General features: G+C 36.2%; 1 protein-coding gene across 12 annotated transcripts in view; it reads left to right on the plus strand.

Moving 5' to 3' along the window:
* KIZ (kizuna centrosomal protein) overlaps nt 1-25,657 on the plus strand; it is a 247,314-nt gene that overhangs the window by 50,630 nt on the left and 171,027 nt on the right. For 8 of the 12 annotated variants that reach the window (XM_072634586.1, XM_072634588.1, XM_072634594.1 and 5 more), the window contains one exon: nt 5,720-5,809. The exons of the other annotated variants lie outside the window; for them this stretch is intronic. In XM_072634586.1, the coding sequence (XP_072490687.1) occupies nt 5,720-5,809 (90 nt within the window). The remainder of the gene's footprint in view (nt 1-5,719; nt 5,810-25,657) is intronic. 12 annotated transcript variants of the gene reach the window in all.

Below are 25,657 nucleotides of genomic sequence, written 5' to 3' on the forward strand. Positions count from 1 at the left end.
ATGTTCTCTATAAATAGACCAAATATTTAAGAATATTCAGAGGTTTAATTTATAGAAGTTCTTCCCTTGTGTGATGTCACAGTCATAACTTTAGGTATGGGGTAATAATACTGATTCGCGATATACGGACACACACACACACACACACACACACACACATATATATGAAGAGAGAGAATATATGTGTGTACATACATACTTATACACATGCATACATATATGTATATAGTTCAGTAGAGACTTTTGCATATTTTATATTATTTGATATTCATGACAGCCCTCTGAGGCAAGTACTATTATTATCATCCCCATTTTTCAGATGAGGAAATGGAGACTAAGGGTAGTTAAGTGACTTGCTCAGGATCATCATATAAGTAGTAAATATCAGAGACCAGATTAAAATTCAGACTTTTTTGGTTCCAGTCCAGTACTTAATCTGCTCTGTCATTCTGATTTCAAATATGTGAAAGGTTTTCTTGTTATATAGATAAATGAACACCCATTTGAGTTCCACCAAAAATGTCAGTAAAAAAGATCTGGACTTGATTTGTTGTTCATTTGTTTCAGTTGGGTTCAACTCTTTACGATTCTATTTGGGATTTTCTTTGCAAAGATGCTGGAGAGATTTGGCATTCCTTCTCCAGCTCATTTTACATAAAGAAACTGAGGCAAACAGGGTGAGGTGACTTGCCCAGGGTCACACAGCTAATAAGTATCTGAGACCTGATTTGAACTCAGGTTTTTCTGACTCCAGGCCTGGCATTCTATCTACTTAGCATCAAAAAGGACATACCAGCTATTAGGATTGTGAAATACTTAAATAGGCAAAGTTCCATATGGGAAATTGCTAGAACCCTCAGAGTTCTAGTCAGACAATGAATTCTGTCCTAGAGCCATTGAAATGCTGTAATAAAACACAACAAATTCTGTGTGCTTTTTTGAGTCTGTGAAGAGACATTTTTCAAAAGCAGTTATATTCCTTTTCAATAATGTAAACAATGTGAAATAAGTGAGTGTCCAGAAGATATTGGTCTTGACGTTTTTAATCATGACTTCAGTGACTGACTTTGCCCCACTAGGAGTATTGGTTATATTTGCAAATTAATGAACAAAATCACATGACTTAGTAGTTATTTCTTAAGCAATAGCTGACATTCATCCTCCTTAATCTAAATGCTTCAGATAGAAATAAACTGGACAAATGTTTTAGAGAGTGGCTTTTTAAAAAAAGATTTCCTAATTTCTTAGTCATAGCTACATAGCTTTTCACTGAAGACTTTTGAAAACATTTTCTTTTAACCTCTTTTAAACATTTAAACATATTTTATATTATATTTATTTATGAACTTGTCTTTTTCTCCCTTCTAGGCTAAGTTATTAAGAGTAGAGCCTCGGTCTTATTCAGCCCTTGATACCTATCATAGTTCCTTGCACATAATAGATATTCAATAAATGTTTGTTGAATTTAATTGAAAAATTGGCCTATATGATTTTTAAAGTGTCATTTTTTTATCTAGTTAAATAAACGCAGTTGTCTCCTTAATCAGTTGCTAGTTATTTGATAGAAAAATAGACCTCATAGAAATAATAAAAGTTGAAATTGAGTATTTAGGAAGTATTATATTTTCTTCTCTCCTCCCCCAATTTTGTAAATAATTTTAATGTTATTTAATTAAATTCACTTAAAAATTATACTCATTTTACTTTAAGTTCCATTTACAGGTAAAAGAAAATAAGAACAGAATAAAAACATGAATGTATATTTCTGTTTACAATCTGTTTTAAAATGTGTGTATTAACTTTAACAGGTTTGTAACAGAATTATCCCATTTTCTTAATGACATTTCCTGAACTTATTGTCTATATGTTTATTGGGGGTCTCATTGCTGTCATTCTTACTATTGTTTACACTCCCGGTCCAAATTCAACAAATGTTTGAGCCTTTACTGTATGCAAGGCACTATGAGATAATCTCACTACACGGTGAGATTCAAAAATATCTTTGACCCTTGCCCTCGAAGGAATTTATACTCTACCTCACAGGAACTTAAATCTTTAGTAGCAGAATTTCTGTGGGGCACATACATTGTCAATAACAATAAATTGCCAATAAATGCAACTGCAGCATTAAGAAAATGAAATCAGTATGATTCTGTTCCATGTAATTATAAAATTGTATATCTATATTTTAATAGTACTTTTGAACCTCTTAATGATATGTTCAGTTAATTTGGAAAGTATGATCAAAATAACATGACTTGTTAGCTGAAGAGACATATTCAGTGGTTATCCCAATGTATAAATGTTAAAACATACAGATATCACAAGAAACAGTGAACAGTAATATAGTGATTATTGAGAGTTGGTTATGAAGTGTGAAACTAAGGAAGTAAAAATAGAATGAACCCTGTGATCACAGAGATCATACAGAATTGCAAGTGATTTTAGAAGACATAATCTAGCTTGTTCATTTGACAAATGAAGCTGAGAGCTGCCCAGGATCAGACCTCTAGTTAGTGACTAAAGTAGAATTTGAATTCAGGTCTTCCTGATCCTTAAGTCACTACAGGATATTGGTAGACATACTTACAGAAAAGAGGCAGATAAGATAAAGGAAATGAAAAAAATAATTAGGACAGAGTAAATAAATAATAAGGAAAGATTTAATAGTTAAGCATACATTAAGCACTAGCACTTATTATGTGCCAGGCACTGTGCTAGATGCTAAGAATGCACTGAATAAAATGATTAACACTGGCACAATAAAACTAGTCATTCTGCCAGAAGCAGAATCGCTTGTTAGCTTTTAGAAAAGCATTGCCTCAAGGAAAGCTATTTTAGACGCACTAGTCTAAGGAACAAAAGAGTTGCTAGACATTTAAGTTTATGTATCTGTCCTTTATGTTGTGCTGTATCAATCTATTTTTCAGTAATAATCTATGAATCCAATATAAAAGTACTTCCATAGTCAGACTTAGTGTGTATCAAGTATAATACTCAGTACAGTGTACAAACTAAAAAGTTAACGTAAAGATAAGCTTTAATGTTACTTTTGGGATCAGTTTAATACCCTGGATCTGACTAAGGCTATATTTTGCAAAGTGAGATATGAAAGATTAATTATGAAGGTGCCTAAAATCAGCAGATACTGTATAGATAGAAGTAATTTGAGACCCACAGTAGTGAGAAGTAATAATAAGGAGTATGGCCTGAAGGAGATATTTTGGAAGTAAAGGAAGTGGAGCAGACTACTTTTGTCAGGTGTGAGTAGAGCAGGCTATTAAGATACTATGAAAATAAAATTAGTAAAAGCTGTGATACCTGAATGGAGATGGTCTTTGAAAGTTAGGCAGATAAGAATGTGGTCCTTGAAGTTTCATCCAGTGCTAAAAACTTGAATAGAAAAGGTTTTGAAAGGACTGCTGTCAAGTATTTAGTGTAGATTATATTCTCTATGATATAGGAACATATGTTCATTAATTTGTAAAATAACCTAACTAGCTGAAAGGGTGACATATATTGAGTGGTTATCTAAATTTATAAATGTGGAAATATATATCTGAATATTGTACAATCCAGCAAATAATAATATGGTGATTAAATATTCTATATTGGCTGAGAATTGGTTTTGAAATATAAATTTTAATAGCTTAAAATTTGGAATAACCTCTCTTTCTCTCTCTCTCTCTCTCTCTCATCTGTCTTTGAGCCTGTAATATCACTGGTGTGAGAAACTCAGTGATAAAACCCCTTCTAACAATACAGATCTGCAACTGCTCTGTAACCTAACAGTTGTACAGCTGCCCAGGGCCCTGAGAGGTTAAGAGACTTTCCTAAGTTCACACAGCCAATATATGTCAGAAAGGGCTTTTTATCCTTTACACTCTACTGCCTCTATTGTGTGTACAAGTTACAAGGCTAGGAAAGAAGAAAGAATTTTTAGAGGAACTCTATTCCCCAGGGTGAAAAATCCTATTTTATATTAATTCTAATTTCAAAATGTACGATATCAATTTACAATGTTAATTTAGAAAAAAGTACTCACTATTCAGTAAATCTTTCAAATGCATTGATATCAATCCTGACTGGACTCCTACATGTGCTTTTCTACTCTTTTTTCAAGTCCTTATGTTGCTATCAATTCACATTTAGTTGGGTAGAATGAGTTGAATAAAGCACTTGTGTCTATTGAGAACAGGCACTGTGTTTGGCAATTACTACTCAGAAATGGATGGACAGAGAATAGTAAAACACTGGCACAATTCCAGTGTGCATGTGAGATTTGTGAAAACTGATTATAATTAAGTTTACAGGTCATAGGCTAGGTAAAATTTTCTGTATAGAAGGAAAAAAGAATTTCTGTTTTGACCAACTAAACTTATATATTTGTTGTTAGTATTCTTCTTTAGAAAAATAGTTATCCTTTAAGTCTGTACAGAATGTCCATTTTTTAGCTTAAAGGGCTAAGAAATTAAGTAATATGATTGAAAAAATAGTTTCTATATTTAAACAGGTAGATTATTTCCTTGGTTGCCTTTTTCTTTATCTTCTTCCTCTTGGCTTTTTTTTCAATCATTTGTAATTGCTTTAAAACACAATAAATGGTATTCATTTTAGAAGTTAATCTGTTTTATGTTCATAGAATTCTGTAAATTTTTAAAAAGTGTCAGCAAAAAGGGGCAGCAGAGAAAATTTAGTTTTAAGATGTTTTAAGAAGCAAATCTATTTCAGACATTATTACTTGTTTTATATTTGAAAGTAAGGTGCAGATTTTTGTATTTTATTAGATTAAGATCCGAAGTATAATCTTTGTTATCAGTCAGATATATTTTGAATTGTAATGTAGCATAACTAAGTTTTTAAATCTTCTGATATATATGCAATATACATCATATATACACAATATATATGTATATATTGGACCATAGTCTTGAATCATGTTTTAAGGTTTTAATTAATGACATAATGAAACAATGTTCTTCTGCTCTGATTTTAAGCAGAAGTCTGATTATTTCACTTCAAAGAGAAATATAGTATTGATGAAGATATCTTTCTGTAGTTATTTGTGAAATTAGCAAATTTATATTTCATGCTTCTGGTTCATTGTAAAATAATGTAATAAACTGTAAGTTTGTGGTTAAATTAATTACTCTATAGCTTTATATATACATACTTTATGTGTATATATATATATATATATATATATACATATATATATATATACACAGAGAGAGAGAGAGAGAGAACATCAAACATTTGACATGGCATTATAGATTACGGACAGGACTGAATTTTTTGTTTTAGACAAAACCAAACTTAATGAAAACACAGCCACACGTTTTTGACCTCCAAGCAAGTTTATCAACTAGCTGCTTCTTATATCAGGGTTTTACTTGCCTTGATAAATGATGATTGGAAATTCAGTGAACTTTTTTGGGGGGGGGAGTGGAAATAGATGCAAAATTTTATAAAATGGGACCTTCATCTGTAAAAAGAGGAGATTGTAATACATAACTTCTGTAGATTCTGTTATCCCATGAATTCTTAGACATCTTCCATATTGTTTGATGTCATTAATTTTCTAAGATAAGAATTTATGAGTGACAGGAATCAGTTCTTATTTTCTACTTTATTACATATTATACACTACAACTAATTGGTGGAATAGGTATTTATTGGTCATAACATGATTTTTAGTAGTGGTTTTATTTGTATTTAGATGGAATATGAAGCTCAAATAAAGAAGATACACTTATCGACAACAAATAGCCTGGGAGTAAAAGGCCTACTCCAAAACAGTGATGAAAAGGTACATAAAAAGTTAAAGTAAATAAATTTTATCCTAAGGATTTTTAAAGTGCTAATAATTTAAAATGAAAATTTTGTTGAAAATAAGATTGTTACAAAATATACTTTGATTAAATCTGAAATAATTGTAGTGACTGAGTTATTGTTTTCAATTCTTTTTAGATTTACTGAAAGACACAATTCTGTTATTATAGAGAACAAAAGTCAAAGAAAGAAAAGCTGAATGTCTTTTGGTCTGCCTTTTGATTTTCCTAGGAAACAGTGATTTTATAAACTCTGAAATGGGTTCTAAATGAAAAATAAACAAAATGTGCTATTTTTATTCTTGCTTTTGTATTTATAATTTTGTACATTTTGACCTTTTTCCTAGGAGTGAAAAAATGATTCCATATCTAAGCAACAGACAAAAAGATTGACAAGGAATACTTAAATATATTCTGCTATATATCTGCTGTAATGCAGGCTTCTAATCCTTCTTCCTATCTCCATATAAATGATACAGTTCAAGACCATAGATGTTTTCTTCACTAAAAGCAGTAAAGCTCTTTTAGATGAAATGTCTAAAAACATCTTGTAATAACTTGGAGCATGCTGGCAAGAGTAGTCACTTGTGACTATGTGTGAAACCCCCTCAGCTAGTCGATATTGTAATAAGCAAAAATGGTAGCATCACTCCATTATTCAGAAAAGCCAACAGCATGCTTGTCCCTTAGGCTACAGCATTCATTAAGAAAAGCTTACTGGGCTGAAAGCTGGAAACAGATGATAACGGGATATGATTTTCATATTTAATGCATTCCTTGGAAGAGTATGTGTGCTGCAGATTGATAGAAGAATCAACTGCTACTTTACTAAAAGACTTTCTAGTTTGCCCTATAGCTACCGATGGAATCATTCAGCCAAGAAATTAACTTTTTCTCCTTTTACCTGCTTTATATATCTGCTAAGCAGGCTGCCTGGCTGCCAGTAAATGTTATTATGCAGTTAACTGTTTGGTATTTAAGACTCTTATCAGAAAAGAAACAGAGGCCACACTATTTTGTTTTTATAGTAGAGGGAAGGTTTCAGTTTTTCTTTCTTCAGTGCATTAACAGGCATTAATCTCAGTTTATAGGAAGTTTTTTTCTTTCCCCATAGATTAAAAAGTTAAAAACATTGAATTTAGAGCATTCTTTAAACTATAACATACAAAGCAATGAACTCTGGCAACCTTGACCTATCTAAGACGCTCTTTAATGACAAATAATTCATATTCCATTAGATGTACACAAAATGGGATATGTAGTGTTGGACTCCTGAACTATTGAACAGGTTTTCCTGTTTGGCATTTGACCATGAAATAATTGACATGTTTTAAATCTAAATCATTTTATTCCTTCTCAACCTTTCCTGATACAGACATTCTTATTATTGCAGTGTCAATGACACTTAAAATATGGGAGTGGTTTTCATATTTGCGATCTTGAATTTTTATCTTACACAAAATGTTTTTTTTGTGTGTTTTTCATCTTTTTGTACATCTCTAGTACTTAGCTCAGTAACTGGCATAGAGTAATTGCTTAATAAATGCTTATTGATTGATTGATTTCTTACATATTATTGCCATTAACTTTTTTTAAAAAACTAGAAGCAAATTGTTGTAGGTTTACTTGTTTTGGAGCAACACATACGTGTTAACATTCTTTAAAATGTTGTTAGAGTTAGAATAGAGTGGTTTTTATTTATGTTTGAGAATATGTTCTCTGAAATTTTCTGAGGAATTTTCCAGTCCTAAAATTCTGAGCCAAAATAAAAATTGAGCCGTGTTAACATTTTAAGAAATTGATATTTCAACTTTTCAACTTGGACATATATTTAGTTTTTAAACTGAGTATACTTAATTGAAGTAACATATATCATCTTTAGGAATAGAGACTAGATCTTTGATTTCATTGGTATAGAAAACGTCTAGTGAGAAAATTCCCTTGACCAACACAAATCTGTAGTTTGTCTGCAACTTAAAGTCATAGAGAATTGCCTGAGAGATTATGTGATTAACTTGAGGGTCATAGAACCAATATGTTTTAGAGGCAACATTTGAATCCAGGGCTTCTTGGTTTTAAAGCTGGCTCTCTATACACTAAATGCCACATAGCATCTATGTGTCATTTGTTAATTTCTGAACATAATCTCTTATAGTACAAATTGTAATGTATTTTTTAATTGGCTCATAGTCTGAGTCTGTAAATGACTATCTTTAAGGCATAGTGTAAAACCTCACTTAGTTCAACTAAATTCTAACAGAAAAAGAATGCATAAGATTCTATAGTAAATGCACATGGTTCTCTAATTCTGTGGGGAATAGGACAGTAAATGTGATACAACCCTTATTCTCAGGGTTAAAATTAAATAGATGAGATTAAACACAAACACAAATAGCCATCCTCTAAGACACAGTGTGTTTGTAATGCTATGAGTAGTATAGAGAACTTTAAAAGTTCTGAGGAATAAAAGTATACTACTGGTAGAGGCCTTTAGGAAAGCTTTAAAGAAGGTTGTATTTGAGCTAAACATTGAAGGATAGGATGTTGTTGGTTGGAGGGCAAAGATTCAGAGGTGAGAAAGTGCACATCATCCACAGAGATGCATAGTTCAGCTAGGCTGGTGTAGGAAATTGGAAGTAATCTCTCTTTTTCTAAACTCTTTTATTTGTTTATACCTCTTATATGGTATTTCTTACACTCTGCCTTGTGAATATGTTATAGGTAGATTATAATCTTGAGTGTAGTGAATTAATCTTTTTTACCTTTAGAGGGGTAACTGAGAGAGCTTGGGCATTAGGGTTAAAGGATGAAAACATTGTTCAGAACTTTGATTAATGAATTAAGATTCCGGGAGGCTTATTGCTGCTTGGCAACAAATTGCCTTTTTTGGTAAATTCATGGCCATACAATCCAGGCACAAAACTTAATGTATCTGAAACCAGATTTGTTAGATAAAATTTTAGTGTAATCAAGTAGTTCTTGGCATCAGCTAGTAAGAACACGGTTGCTGAAGAGCCACAGAGTAGCCTCAATCTGGGATATTTCTCTAGACCTATGAGGAATCTATGTCTTTGGACCCACACTGTAAGTACTAACAGCTAGGACTCAGATCCTCGAATTTCATAGTGTCAAGAAATCAGGATCTTGCTATAGAAAGGAATCTTGCTTCTTTGAGCTATGAGATTTTTGTCATACTTTCTTGTCTTCTGAGAGCTATATCATGTGAGACTTAAGAAGTCACAGGCCAAATGTAGCAATTTGGGGAGCCAGGGTCTTTAAAGAGACATTACTATTCACCCAGGTCCAGTGTGGAAGGAGGGAATCTTTTAGATGGGCACTTTACTTATGACCTCATAGCTTTTGGTCAAACAGTAGGAATGTGGAGAAACTGTATCAGTTGTAGGAATTCATCTTTAGTGATGAATTAAAGAATGACTTGGGCATTTTTTAAACAAAAAAAAATAGTGTAAAGAAATATTTTTATGTGGGGTTTGAGGGGGAGAAATATATGTGTGTGCATATTATATATATGTGCATATATACACATATGTGTTATATATGTGTGTACTACATATATATGTATATACACACAGAAAGAGAGAGATCCCTTTTCCAATACAGGTTTCTTTAAAAACTAAAATTATACAAATAATAATGCATGCATTTGTTTAGGATATGCAGGAAATAAATTGGCATAGTACTAAGGGAGTTTTATTTTAGTAACTGCTTACAAAAGAAGGACCCTAAGCAAACAGAGTAATCAGTTTGTTTACCTTATATTTAGAATTTAGATTAGTTTAGCAGAAATCAAAGAATGATCACTTTTTTTTTTTTTGGTAAAGTTTACAAAGCACTCTATTTTTTTTAAGTCATACAAAATGTATTTCCATATTAGCTATATTGTAAAAGAGAACACAAAGTAAAACAATATAAATAAAATATAAAAAAATATGCTTCAATCTGCATTCAGAGTTCATCAGTTCTCTCTCTGGAGTTGGATAGCATTTTTCATTATGGGTCCTTTGGAGCTGTCTTGGGTAATTATATTGATCAGAGTAGCTAAGTCTTCACAGTTGATCATCCTTAACAATATTGCTGTTACTCTGTATAATGTTCTCCTGGTTCCTCAAATTTCACTTCAAATCAGTTCATATAAACCTTCCCAGGTTTTTCTGAAACTGTCCTGCTTATAGTATTAATAGTACTCCATTACAGCCACAACTTGTTCAGCCAATTGATTGGTAGCCTCTTATTTTTAAATTTGTCACCACAAGAAGCTCCTATAAATATTTTTGTACAAATAGGTCTTCTTTTTTTCTTTACTCTCTTTGGGATACAGACCTAGAAGTGGTATTGCTAGGTCAAAGAGTATGCACAATTTTATAGCCCTTTGGGCATAGTTCCAAATTACTCTCCAGAATGGTTGAACCAGTTTACAACTTAACAAACAGTGCATGAGTGTCCCAATTTTTCTGCATTCCTTCCATCATTTGTCATTTTCCTTTTGTGTCATGTTAGCCACTCTGATAGGTGTGAGCCATCTCAGACTTGTGTTAATTTGTATTCCTCTAATCAGTAGTGATTTGGAGCATTTTTTCATGTGGCTACTGATAAACTTTGATTTTTTCTGAAAACTGCCTGTTCATATCCTTTGATCATTTATCAACTGGGAATGGCTCTTATTTTGAAAATTTGACTCAGTTCCCTATTTTTGAGAAATGAAACCTTTATCAGAGAAGCTTCCTATTTCCTCCTAATTTCCTCATATCATTTTAATTTTGGCTACATTAGTTTTGTTTTTGCAAAAGCTTGTTAATTATTTTGTAATCAAAATCATCTATATTACTTTCTGTAATCATTTTTATCTTTGTTGATCATAAACTTCCCTTATCCATAGATGTGACAGGTATGTTTTTTCATGGCACCCTAATTTACTTAGATCACCCTTTATCTATTTTGATCTTATCTTAGTATACAGTGTGATATATTGATCTATCATAGTTTCTGCCAAATCGCTTTCCAGTTTTCCTAACAATTTTTGTCAGATGTTGAGTTTTTATCCCCAAAACTTAGACTTTTGGGTTTATCTAGCACTAGATCACTCTGGTTATTTACTACTATTTATTGTGAACATAATCCATTCCACTGATCCACCACTCTGTTTCTTGGCCAGTAGCAGATTGTTTTGATGATCACTGCTTTGTAATATAGTTTGAAATCTGGAACTACTAGGCTGCCTTCCTTAACATTTTTCTTTTCATTGATTCCTGATATTTTTGGCCTACTGTTCTTCCAGATGAATTTTGTTACTATTTTTTCTAACTATATAAAACAGTTCTTCCTTAGTTTCATTGTTATGGCACTGAATAAATAAATTAACTTAGATAGGATCATCATTTTTATTATATTGGCTTGGCCTGCCCTTGAACAATTAATATTTCTCCAGTTATTTAGATCTGTCTTTATTTGTGTGGAAAAGTATTTTGTAATTTTTATTATCCATGAGTTTGTCTTGGCAGGTAAACTCCTAAGTATTGTTTGTAGTTATTTAAAATGGAATTCCTCTGTCTCTTGCTGCTAAGTTTTCTTGGTAGCATATAGAAATGCTGATGATTTATGTGAGTTTATTTTATGTCCTGCAACTTTGGAGTTGTCAATTGTATCAACTAGTTTTTTTAGTTGATTCTTGAAGGTTCTTTAAATATACCATCATGTTATCTGCAAAGAGTGATAGCTTTGTTTCCTCATTGCCTATTTTTATTCCTTCAGGTTTTTTTCCTTGTCTGCTATAGGTAGCATTTCTGGTACAAAACTTAATAATAGTAATGATAATGGACATCCTTGTTTCACCTCTGATCTTATTGGGAAGGCTTCAATTTAGATTATGCTTGCTCTTGGTTTTAGATAGATACTACTTATCATTTTAAGAAAGGCTCCATTGATTACTATGCTTTCTAGTGTTTTCAGTAGAAATGGGTGTTGTAGAACAAAAGCTGTTGACAAAATACATCTGTTGATAATCATATGAACTTGAGCCTCCCAAAGCTAAAGAAGTCAGTCAGTCAACTGCATTCAATAAGTGCCTTCTGTGTGCCAGGCATTGTACTAAACTGCTAGGGACACAAAGAAATGCATTATATAAGTCCTGGTTCTCAAGGAAATCACAGTCTTTTAGGGTAGACAACTTGCAAACAACTATGTAGAAACAAGATATAGACAGGGATTAATTGTAGATAATCAAAAGAGAAAAGATATCTTGAATTACCAGGAATTTGGAAAGGCTTCCTGTAGAAGGTAGGATTTTATTTTATTTTTAAGGTGTTTTTTTTTATTTTTTAAAAATTAGCTTTCAGTTTTCAACAATCACTTCTATATGTCTTAAATTTTCTCTCCCTCCCCAAGACACAGCATGCAATCTTATATGGGTTCTACACATATATTCTTATTAAACATATTTTCACATTAGTCATATTGCATAGAAGAATTCAAACGAATGGGAGAAGCCATGAGAAAAAACAAAACATAACATGAGAAAATAGTCTGCTTCATTCTGCATTCCAATTCCATAGTTCTTTCTCTGGATATGAATGGCATTTTGCCTCAAGAGTCCTTTGGGAATGTTTTAGGTCCTTGCATTGCTTTGAAGGGCTAAGTCTATCAGAAACAGTCCTTGCACACTATGGCTGTTACTGTGTATAATGTTCTTCTGGTTCTGCTTATTTCACTCTGCATGAGTTCATATAAGTCTTTCCAGGCTTCTCTGAAGTCCACCTGTTCATCATTTCTTATAGCACAATAGTATTCCATTACATTCATATAGCACAACTTGTTCAGCCATTCCCCAATTGATGGGCATTCCCTCGATTTCCAGGTCTCAGCCACCACAAAGAGAGCTGCTATAAATATTTTTGTACATGTGGGACCTTTTCCCGTTTTTATGGTCTCTTTGGGATACAGTCCTAGAAGCAATATTGCTGGGTCAAAGGGTATGCACATTTTTGTAGCCCTTTGGATGTAGTTCCAAATTGCTCTCCATAATGATTGGATTAGCTCACAGCTCCACCAACAATGAATTAGTGTTCCAACTTTCCCACATCTTCTCCAACATTTATCATCTCCCTGTTTTGTCATGTTAGCCAATCTGATAGATGTGATATGGTAGAAGGTAGGATTTTTAGATAAGACTTGAAGGAAGTCAGGAAACCAGGAGGGGAGGTTAAGAAGACAGAATTCTAAGCATAGTGGAAAGTCAGTAAAAAGGCATAGGGTCAGGAGATGCCTTGTATGAGTCAGTCCATATACATTTATTTAGCACCTAATAGGTACAGATCTTAAGGTTTTGGGGAGACAAAGTCAAGTGCAAGTCATGTCATCATTTCTCTGATGGCATGGTCTTCTTCGGCAACAAAGGATGAACACAATCCTGTGAGTAGACGCAGCTGGCTGAATGGGGACCCAGCTAGCTGGGTAACTCAACTCCTCCTCTCCTGTCTGCCTCCCGCTCCTCTTCCTTCTCCTCTCCAAAGGAAGGTAAATTTGAAGGGCCAAAAGATGCACAATTGACTTGGATTTTACTGGCTCCTCTCCTCCCCTTCTTTCTCCTGAGTTTCCCTCCCCTCCCCCTTAAAACCTTAAATCTACTGCACTCTGCAACTGGGACGCCAATGGGCCCCTGCCTAAGGGCTCCTCTGGACCCTCCTAGCCTTACAGGGATTACCAATAGTAACTGTTTCTATTTCCCACCCAGTCTGATGTCTTTCTTTTTTGGCCTCTTCAAAGGGGCCATGCCCTGACTTCTTAAACAGGCCTATTCAATGAATGGGCATTGCCTCACCCTAAGTGAGTACCTGCAAAGACCTTGGCCTAAAGGGCCTAAGATCTCCCAGTGCATCCTGGGCCATCTCCAGTCATCCTGATGAATATCTGGTCACTGGATTCGGATGGCTCTGGAGGAGAAGTGAGGCTGGTGACCTGCACAGCCCTCCCTCACTCAAAACAAAGTCAAGTGCAAGTCGTGTCATCATTTCTCTGATGGCATGGTCTTCTTTGGCAATGAAGGATGAACGCAATAGGTACTGGTCACTGTACTGCATTCTGGGAATAATAAAAAAGACAAAAGGCAGTCCTTGATCTCAAGGAACTCACCGTGCAACAGGGCAGAAAACTTGTAAACAACTATGTATAAATAAATATTATGCAGGATAAATCAAAAATAATCAGCAGAAGAAAAGCACTAGAATTAAGAAGGACTGGGAAAGGCTTCCTTTAGAAGGTAGGAGATGAAGAGGAAGAGGGAGAGTGTTCCAGACAGAGGAGAAAGCTAGTGAAAAAATGCGTCGTTAGGAGATGGATTGTCTTTTGCAGTAATCCAGGCATGAGATGATAAGAGTCTGCATCAGATTGTTGGCAATATCAGAGGAAGGAACGGGACGTATATGAAAGATGTTTTAAAGGTAAAAGCTGCAGGACTTGAACAGTGAATGGATAATAGAGAGGGTGAGAAAGAGTGAGGAATTGACAGTGAAACTTAGGTTGTGAGCTTTGTTGACTGGAGGGATTGTGGTGTTTTCAATATTAATAATGAAGTTAGGAAGAAAGGAGGCTTTGGAGGAGGTGGGGAAGAGAATGTTTAGTTTTAGACATGTTGTGTTTAAGATATTTATTGGAATATCCAGTTTGAGATGTCTGATAGATGGCTAGAGATGTGAATCTGGGGCACCTAGGTGGTGCAGTGGATAGAGCACCAGTGAAGGAGTCAGGAGGACCTGAATTCAAAGCTCACCACAGACACTTGACACTCACTAGGTGTGTGACCTTGGGCAAGTTACTTAACCCCAGTTGCCTCATCCTGGGTCATCTCTAGTCATCCTGATGATTATCTGATCACTGGATTCAGATGGCTGTGGAGAAGTGAGGCTGGTGACCTGCACAGCCCTCCTTCACTCAACTAAAATCATGTGCAAGTCATGTCATCATTTCTCTAATGGCATGGTCTTCTTTGGCTACGAAGGACGAACGCACAGAGATGTAAATTTGGAGGTTAGGAGAGAAGTTAGGCCTAGATAAGTAGATTTGAGAATCATCAGCATAGAGATGATAATTGAATCCATGGAAAGGTAATCTCAGAGAGATGGCACTGAGGGGAAAGGAAGGTGGGACCTGGAAAGCCTTTTGCAGAAGGTAGGCATTTGAGCTGAGTCTTAAAGAAAGCCAGGGAAGCTAAGAGGTGATGAGGAGGAGGCAGAATATTTCTGGCATGAGGGACAGTCAGTGCAAAGACATAGAGTTGGGAAGTTAAGTGTTGTGTGTAAGAAACCACAAAGAGATCAGTGTAGCTGGGAAGTAAAATATAAGGAAAAATGTAAGAAAATATAAGAAAATGGTGAGATTACGAAGGACATTAAATGTTCAATGACATTATTTTGATCCTGGAAGAAATGTGGAACTGGAGTTTACTGAGCAGGAGATGTATGTAACATGACATGGACAGATGTAAATATTAGGAAAATCATTTTGTCAGTTGAATTTGACAGATGGATTGGAATGGTGGAGAATCTTGAGGCAGGGAGATGACATAAAAGTCTATTTCAGTAGCCTTCAATTCGGGTAGATATAATGTCCTGTACACAATTGGTAGCTGGGTCAATATATGAAAAAAGTTGTGAAGTTAGAAACAGCAAATGAGATTTGGTAGCACATTGTGTGTGTAGGGCAAATAAGAGTAAGAAGTCCAGGGTGACACAGAGGTTGTAGTTCTGGGTAGCCAGTTAGGTTACAGCCTAACAGTAATAGGAAAGTTTGGGAGAGGGGAGGGTTTTAGGGGAAAGATTATGAGTTTGTTTGGGTGTGTTGAGGTTGAAATGCTTGTGAATCATCTCCTTCAGGGCTATCAAAAGGACAGTTGCTGATATGGAACTGGAGCTCAGAATAGAGACTGTCTGGTTATATAGATCTGGGAATCATTTCCATAGAGATTTAATGAACTCAGAGAAGTTGATACAGTCACAAAATGAGACAGTACAGAATGAGAAAAAAAGAGGGCCAAGGACAGAGCCTTGGAATGGATGTGACCTGGATGAAGAGGAGACAGAAAGAGTAGTAAGGAAGGAGGAGAACCAGAAGAAAGCAGTGTTAAAACACACACACACACACACACACACACACACACACACACACACACACACACACACACACAAAACCTAGAGAGGAGAGAATCCAGGAGGAAGAGTCAGCAGTAGTGTCAAATAATGCAGAGAGGTCAAAATATTTGAATTGAGAAAAAGTCATTAGATTTGACAATGAAGAGTTTGGTAACTTTGGAGAGAGCAGTTTTTTGTTTTTTTTTTTTTATTTTATATATATATATTTTTTTTTATTAATTTTTTTATTTTTTTTAATGTTTAACAATCACTGCCATACAATTGCGATTTTATCCCTCCCCACCCACCCCCCACTACCTCCCTCCCTCCCCACGACTGCATACAATTCTGTATAGATTCTACATAAACTTTCCTATTGAGTATATTTTCACTATCGTCATGCTGTGTAGTCAGACTAAGATAAATGAAAGAATCCGTATAACAAATCAGAACATGATACACAAACAGATACACATACACAAACATGATCTGCTACATTATGTGAGTGACTTCCATATTTCTCTCTCTGAGTGTGGAAGGCTTTTTGCCTTGAGGTCCACCATTGGGATTTTTTTTTTTTTTCAGAAGTTCTTGTGTTATTACAAAAATCTAAGTCTACCAGAAAAAACTCTCACACACTGTGGTTGTTGCTGTGCATAAAGTTCTCCTGGTTCTGCTCCTTTCACTCAGCATCAGGTCATATAAGTCCTTCCAGGCCTCTCTGAAGTCTTCTTGTTCATCATTTCTTATGGCACAATAGTACTCCATTACATTCATATACCATAATTTATTCAGCCATTCCCCAATTGATGGACATCCCCTTGACTTCCAGTTTTTGGCAACTACATAGAGTGCTGCTATAAATATTTTTGTACATGTGGGACCCTTTCCCATTTTTATGATCTCTTGGGGATATATTCCTAGTAGCGATATTGCTGGGTCAAAGGGTATGCACATTTTTGTAGCCCTTTGGGCATAGTTCCAAATTGCTCTCCAGAATGGTTGGATGCGCTCACAGCTCCACCAACAATGAATTAGTGTTCCAACTCTCCCACATCCTCTCCAGCATTTATCATTTTCTTGTTCTGTCATGTTTGCCAATCTTATAGGTGTGATGTGGTACCTCAGAGTTGTTTTGATTTGCATCTCTCTAACCAATAGTGATTTAGAGCATTTTTTCATATGATTATAGATAGCTTTAATTTCTTCCTCTGAAAATTGCCTGTTCATATCCTTTGACCATTTATCAATTGGGGAATGACTTGTATGATTATACATTTGGGTCAGTTCTCTATATATTCTAGAAATGAGGCCTTTATCCCCGAGCTTAGCTGTAAAAATTTTTTCCCAATTTACTACATCCCTCCGGATTTTGGTTGCATTGGGTTTGGTTGTGCAAAAACTTCTCAGTTTAATGTACTCAAAGTTATCCATTTTGCATTTCATAATGCATTCTATCTCTTCTTTAGTAAAGAATTCTTCCCTTCTCCATAGATCTGATAAATACACTATTCCTTGCTTCTCCAGTTTATTCATGGTATCAATCTTTATACCTAAATCATGTACCCATTTGGACTTTATTCTTGTGTACGGTGTCAGGTATGGGTCTATGCCTAATTTCCGCCACACTGTTATCCAGTTTTCCCAGCAATTTTTGTCAAACAATGAGTTCTTATCCCAGAAGCTGGGGTCCTTGGGTTTATCAAACAGAAGGTTGCTATATTCCTTGCCTACTGCATCTTGAGTGCCAAGTCTATTCCACTTGTCTACCTCTCTGTTTCTTAGCCAATACCAAGTGGTTTTGATAATTGCTGCTTTATAGTACAGTTTAAGGTCTGGTAGCGCTAGGCCACCTTCCCAAGCATTTCTTTTCATTAGTCCCTTTGATATTCTGGACCTTTTGTTTTTCCAAATGAATTTTGATATTATTTTATCCAGCTCTAGAAAGTAATTGTCTGATAGTTTAATTGGTATGGCACTAAATAAGTATATTAATTTGGGTAGAATTGTCATTTTTATTATATTAGCACGGCCTACCCATGAGCAACTAATGTTTTTCCACTTACTTAAATCTGACTTTATTTGTGCAAAAAGTGTCTTGTAATTGTGTTCATATAGTCCCTGGGTTTGTTTTGGCAGGTAGACTCCTAAGTATTTTATACTGTCTACCCTAACTTTAAATGGGATTTCTCTTTCTATCTCTTGCTGTTGAACTTTGTTGCTAATATATAGGAATGCAGAGGATTTGTGTGGGTTTATTTTGTACCCTGCAACTCTGCCAAAGTTGTTTATTAATTCAAGTAATTTTTTACTTGAATCTCTGGGATTCTCTAGGTAAATCATCATATCATCTGCAAAGAGTGATAACTTAGTTTCTTCTTTGGCTATTCTAATTCCTTGAATATCTTTATCTTGTCTAATTGCTACAGCTAACATTTCTAGTACCATATTGAATAATAGTGGTGATAATGGACAACCTTGTTTCACCCCTGATCTTATTGGGAATGCATCTAGCTTATCCCCATTGCATATAATGCTTGCTGAAGGTTTTAGATAGATACTGCTTATTATTTTATGGAAAGTTCCCTTTATTCCTACGTTCTCCAATGTTTTTAGTAGGAATGGATGTTGTATTTTGTCAAAAGCTTTTTCTGCATCTATTGAGATAATCATGTGGTTTTTGTTAGCTTTGTTGTTGATGTGGTCGATAATGCTAATAGTTTTCCTAATATTGAACCAGCCCTGTAGTCCTGGTATGAATCCTACCTGATCATAATGTATTAATCTCGTGATTAGATGCTGTATTCGTTTTGCTAAAATCTTATTTAAAATTTTTGCATCTATATTCATTAGGGAAATTGGTCTATAATTTTCTTTCTCTGTTTTGTCTCTTCCTGGTTTGGGTATCAAAACCATATTTGTATCATAGAAAGAATTTGGGAGGACTCCTTCTTCCCCAATTTTCAAGAATAGTGTATGTAGTATTGGAATTAACTGTTCTTTAAATGTTTGATAGAATTCACTTGTGAATCCATCTGGCCCTGGAGATTTTTTCCTAGGGAGTTCATTGATGGCTTGTTCAATTTCTTTTTCTGAGATGGGGTTGTTTAAGTATTCAACTTCCTCTTCTGTTAATCTGGGCAATTTGTATTTTTTAAAATATTCATCCATCTCGTTTAGATTATCGAATTTGTGGGCATAAAGTTGGGCAAAGTAGTTTCTAATTATTGTTTTAATTTCCTCCTCATTGGAGGTGAGTTCACCCCTTTCATTTTTAATGTTAGTAATTTGGTTTTCTTCTTTCTTTTTTTTGATCAGATTAACCAAAGGTTTATCAATTTTATTAGTTTTTTCATAAAACCAACTATTGGTTTTATTTATTAATTCAATAGTTTTCTTTATTTCAATTTTATTAATCTCTCCTTTGGTTTTCAGTATTTCTAATTTGGTATTTACTTGGGGATTTTCAATTTGTTCTTTTTCTAGCTTTTTCAACTGCAAGCCTAAGTCATTGATCTCCTCTTTCTCTATTTTATTTATGTAAGCATTCAGAGATATAAAACTTCCCCTAATAACTGCTTTTGCAGTGTCCCATAAGTTTTGGTACGTTGTCTCACTATTGTCATTCTCTTGAATGAAGTTGTTGATTGTTTCTATGATTTCTTCTTTAACCCAATCCTTCTTTAGAATTAGATTATTTAGTTTCCAATTGATTTTTGGTTTCTCTTTCCATGGCCTTTTATTACATGTAATTTTTAATGCATTATGATCTGAAAAGGATGCATTGATTATCTCTACCTTTCTGCACTGGATTGTGAGATTTTTATGTCCTAGTACATGGTCAATTTTTGTAAATGTTCCATGTACCGCTGAGAAAAAGGTATATTCCTTTCTATTCCCATTTAATTTTCTCCAAAGATCTATCATATCTACCTTATCCAGAGTTTTATTTACCTCCTTAACCTCTTTCTTGTTTATTTTAAGGTTGGATTTATCTAGTTCAGAGAGGGGGAGGTTGAGGTCCCCCACTAGTATAGTTTTGCTATCAATTTCTTCCTTCAACTCCCCCAACCTCTCTTCTAAGAATCTGGATGCTATACCACTTGGAGCATACATGTTTAGTAATGATATTGCTTCATTGTCTATGGTGCCTTTTAGTAGGATATAGTTTCCATCCTTATCCCTTTTGATTAGATCTATTTCTGCTTTTGCTTTGTCTGAGATTAGGATTGCTACTCCTGCCTTTCTTACATGAGCTGAAGCACAATATATTCTGCTCCATCCTTTGACCTTTATCCTATGTGTATCCCCCCGTTTCAAATGTGTTTCTTGTAAGCAGCATATTGTTGGATTATGGCTTTTAATCCATTCTGCTATCCATCTCCGTTTTATGGGAGAGTTCATCCCATTCACATTCACAGTTATGATTACAATCTGTGTATTTCCCTCCACCCTCTTTCCCACCATTTGTGCTTTTAACTCTCCCGTCTCCCTTCCCCTCCTCAATAGTATTCACTTTTCTCCCCCTCCTCCTGCAGCCTTCCCCTCCTTCTTTTAGCCCCCCTCCCTTTTAGTCCCCTTTACTCTTATTGCTTCTTTCCTCCCTTTTAGCCACCCTCCCCTTTCTTCCCCCTTCCCCTCCTACTACCTATAGAGCTAGTTAGGATTATCTGCTTAAGGTTATTGTTCCCTCCTTTGAACAAATCAGATGAGAGTACCTCTCAAACAATGCTCATCTCCCTCCCCTCCTTCCCTCTACTATGGTTTTGTACTTCTTCCTGTGATATAATTTGCCATTTTCTTCTTCCCCCTTTCCACACCTCCTATTACATTCCCTTCTCATACTTAAATCATATTTTTGCCATGACATCATTTACTTTATGCCCGTTCCCTCTACATATATCCCTTTTATCATAATAGCTGCACAGTTCTCAAGATTAACAGGTAGCATCTTCCCTTACAGGGAGGTAAACAGATTGCCCTAATTGAGTTGCAAGTTTTTGTTTTTGTTTTTTCCCCCTCTGTTTACCTTTTTATGATTCTCTGGAGACCTGCATTTGAAGATCAAATTGTCTATTGAGTTCTGGTGTTTTGGTCAGGAAGCTCTGGAAATCCCTTATTTCGTTGAATGACTTTCTCCTTGCCTGAAATGTTATGCTGAACTTTGCTGGGTAGTTGATCCTCGGTTGGAGTCCCAACTCCTTTGCCTTACGGAATATTGGGTTCCAATTCTTTCGATCTTTTAATGTAGAAGCTGCAAGGTCCTGTGTGATCCTGACTGTGTGACCTTGATATTTAAATTGTTTCTTTCTGGCTGCTTGTAGTATTTTCTCCTTCACTTGATAGCTCTGGAATTTGGCAACTATATTTCTTGGGGTTTTGAGTTTGGGATCCCTTTCCGGTGGGGAACGGTGGATTCTTTCGATGACTATTTTGCCCTCTGAGTCTAGTACTTCTGGGCAGTTTTCCTTGATGATTTCCTGGAAGATATTGTCCAGACTCTTTTCTTCATCATGGGTTTCTGGCAGGCCAATAATTCTTAGATTTTCTCTCCTGGATCTATTTTCCAGGTCAGTTGTTTTTCCAATTAAATATTTTAGATTTTCTTCCATCTTTTCATTCTTTAGATTTTGTTTGACTGACTCTTGTTGCCTCATTGAGTCATTAGTTTCTACTTGCCCAATTCTAATCTTGATCGTATTGTTTTCTTCAGTTAGCTTTCGCATCTCCTTTTCCATCTGGCCAATTTTTCCCTTTAAGGAGCTATTTTCTCCATTTAATTTTTGTACTTCTTTTTCCATTCGACCAATTTTCCCAGTTAGGTTTTGGGTTTCCTTTTCCATCTGATCAATTTTCCCTATTAGGTTTTGAGTTTCCTTTTCCGTTTGATTAACTCTTCCTTTTAGGGAATTATTCTCTCCAGTTAATTTTTGAACTTCCTTTTCCATTTCTTCAATTTTCTTTTTCAGATTGATGTTCTCATCAGTGAATTCTTTTTTTATGGTTTTAAAATCATTGGCCAGTTTTTCTTTTATATCCTTCTTCAGACGTTCCAGGTAATCTAGTTGTGCTTGCGAGAAATTCATAGTCCCATCTGAGGTTTCAGATGGAAGTACAGTCTCAGCTCTGACCTCTTTGGTGTTTGTGTTTTGGTCCTTATCCCCATAGAAAGATTCTATGGTTTTTTCACTTTTCGTCTGCTTTTTCCGATTCATGCTGTTGGCTGAGTGTTGTAGCTTTTGGTTCTTTCAGTCAGAAGATACAGATCTTTTAAGTTGAGCTGATGTTTGTCTAGGCTAAAAGCAGGCTTTTTTTTTTTGTTGTTGTTGTTTCCCAGATCAACCCTGGGTTTAGCTTGATAGGTGTGTGGGAGGTGTGGTCTGGTCTCAGGCTATCTCCTCAGCTGGCCTGAGGCAAAGGCAAGGTCGGGGGGGGGGGGGGGGGGGGGGGGGGGGGGGGGTATGGTGATCCCAGCTTCCCTATTGTCTTCCCTTTTCCCCTGGAGGGCTGGGGCACGCCTAGAGGCTAATGCGTGTTCCCGCCCCTCCTGGGGCTCGTCTCCCGGGCTGAGGCTTGCTTGGGTCTCAGTGCGAATTTTTCTCTGCCCTGGGTCGTCTGTCCCTCCAGATAGCCTCCACCACGGTAGGAAGAATCCCCCTTTGCCACCTCTCCAGCCTCTGGTGTTACGAGACCACTCGCCCCTTTCTGCTGCTCCCACTGATCCAGGATCAATCTGGGGAAGAATTTTATGGTTCCCTCAGGGTCATCGGGGGGGGGGGAGGGGAGAGCACTTACTGATCACTCCGGCATCCCAGCTCCTGGATGTTCAAGTAGTGACCCACTGAAGTCCCGTCTTTAGGCTGAAGATTTCAAAGGCTGTTGCGCTGATATCGTTGGCTCGGCCTGGCTTATCTCCTGCTCCGCTGGTCTCGCCCGCCACTCTCGGCCCCTCGGGTCGCCTCCGCCCTGCCGCGCCGACCGCGCTGCGCTGTGCGCCGGGCTCTTATCCCCGCGGAACAGATCCCTCCCGTGGACCTTCCAGTCCAGCCTGGGCTCCGAATCTGTCAAAGTCCGTCTCCCACTGGATTCTACACCTCCAAAGTCTGGTGAGACTCTCCCCCCAGAAATATCCAAAGGAGTTTTTCCAGGAGCTTAGGTGAGTCGTTGCTTTCACTCCGCCATCTTGGCTCCGCCGAGAGAGCAGTTTGAGTTGGATGATGAAGTGAGAAGCCAGATTGCAGAGGGTTTAAAAAAGAATGAGGGGAATCAAAATGTATGCATCTTGTATAAGCAGCCTTCTCAAAAAAGTTTGGCTGAGAAGAGGAGAAAGGTTGAAGGAATGGTTGGATCAAGTGAAGATTTTTTAAGAATGAGGGAGATTTGCTGTGTTTATAAGACCTCAGGGCTGGAGCCAGTATATAGGAAGAATTTAAAGATTTAAGAAAGGGTAGAGATAATAGTAGGGGCAACATGTTAGAGAAGATTTGTGCAGTTAATTCTCACATCAGTATATCTAGTTATGACTTCTTTCCAAAGGCCTAGTCATATATTTCTGTATACTGCACTTCAACTCATCATTATCTAAATTTACCTAAATTTTTCCCCTTTTCCAAAATCTTTGGTTTCTTTTGATGGCATCATCATTTTCCCAGACACTTAATCTTGAACTTTCAGTGCTATTAAATTCAATTCAGCATACATTTATTGATAATTTTCTACATGCAAGGCACTGTGGTAAATGCTGGGGATACAGCTACAAAAAATGAAACCATCGTTATCCTTAAAAGGTAGTTATGAAATGTCCATAAATACACATAATTCAAAGTAATGATGGGAGGTAATGAATTGAAATATTCAATGTGCTCTGTGAATAATTGATTGGGAGAAACATTTTGCTCTGGGCAAATCAGAGAAAAGTACTTGGCCAAAGTGACTGAGCTGACTTGAAGGGACAGAGGAATTTCGAAAGGCAGTCATAAAGAGGTATGCAAATGAGTGCAGACAAAAGATGACATCTTGGATTTGGGGAGCAGGTAGAAGTTCAGTTTGACCAGAACATAAAGTGTTTGATAGGAGATAATATGAAAAAAACTTTGGAAGGCAGATTGGAGCAAAATCATGGAGGACGTTAAATTTCAGACTAAGTTGTGTATATTTCATTGAAATTTTTGAGCAAGGGAGCAGTGTAGAAAGAAGGAAGATTATTTTGACAGCCTTAAAAGTTATTTTTTGACTTTTCTTTCTCAACTCCCACATACAAATCAGTTACTAAATCCTATTGACTTTGCCTCCTTGAGTTTATTTTCTTCTCTCTACTCCCATTGAAGTTATCCTAGTTGAGACCCCTATTACCTCTTGCCTAGAAAATTGTCATAGTGTCTCCTAAGCCATCTTCCTGCGTTAAATATGTCACAATTCCAGTTTGCCCTTCACACCACTACCCAGAGCTGTAACTAAGACAAGGAAATTTAGAAAGCTCTAAATTAACCCCATGGCCAGAGTAGCAAGCAGATATGGGTCCATGCTGGGGAAAAGTGGTGGCAGGAGGAATAGGACAGCCAACCCTTCCAGCTTCTGAAATGAGATTTATATTCTACTGACTAGATCTTCAAGATATAGGGAGATTGGAGTCAGGCATTTTCTTTCTCCCTGGGCCAAAGCTCCAACTCTGTAGAGCCCTTCCATAAAAGCTGAAACTGAAGGAAATGAGGAAAGGGCAACGTGCGACAGGTTCTAAATCTATAAGCCTCTTTTAAGGGGATGAACACAGACATAGGACAGAGTTGATGATGGAAATATGAGATTCCCTGAATCATGCTGTCTACCAACTATCTGTGTCCAGTCTGACCCTAGCTTGCCTAGAACATCCCTGAGGACGGTCACTTAGAGGCCAGTACTAAAAGACTTTTGTTGCAGAGATATGCACTTGTACTGAGTATACTACAGACACAGAGTAGTGGCCAAAAGGTCCCTGGTACTTTCTCTCAAGAATGGAAGAAAAAAATGGGGCTGCGTCCACAGACAGTATATTTCATGTGTCATCTAGTGCATAGTGCGTTCCCTTAAGTCAGACAATTATTACATTCCTACTGTGTGGCAGGTTGTGATCAGTGCTGTGGTTCAAAGACAAAAATGAACCAGTCCTTTTCCTCAAGGGACTTACATTTTATCAGGGAAAACAACAGGAACACATATAAGTCCATACAAAATCTATACAAAGCACATACACAGTAATTTTGGGAAGGAGGCCCTACAGTTAAAGGAAACAGGAAAGGTCCTGTCTAGAAGGTGGCACTTGAGCTTAGCTTGAATGAAACTAGAGATTCTAAGAGGTGAGAGTGAGGAGAGAATATATTCCAGACATGAGAGACATCTTCTGTAACGGTAAGGAGATGGGAGATAAAATATCTTGTATGAGGTAATCAGTTTGGCTAGGTCATAGAATGTGTAAAGGGGAGTAATATGTAATAAATCTGAAAAAATAGGGACTGGCTAGCTTGTGGAAGGCTTTAAATGCCAAATAGAGGAATTTGGTTTTGACCTTAGTGTTAGTAGAGAGCCATTGGAATTTACAGAACAAGGTAGTGATGTGTTTAGAAATATCACTTTGGCAGCTGTGTGAAAGTTAGAGAGGGTACAGATTTGAAACAGGGAGACCAGTTAGGAGGCCATTGTAATAGTCCAAAC

The sequence above is a fragment of the Notamacropus eugenii genome, chromosome 1 (genome assembly GCF_028372415.1).
Source record: "Notamacropus eugenii isolate mMacEug1 chromosome 1, mMacEug1.pri_v2, whole genome shotgun sequence".
NCBI lineage: Eukaryota > Metazoa > Chordata > Mammalia > Diprotodontia > Macropodidae > Notamacropus > Notamacropus eugenii.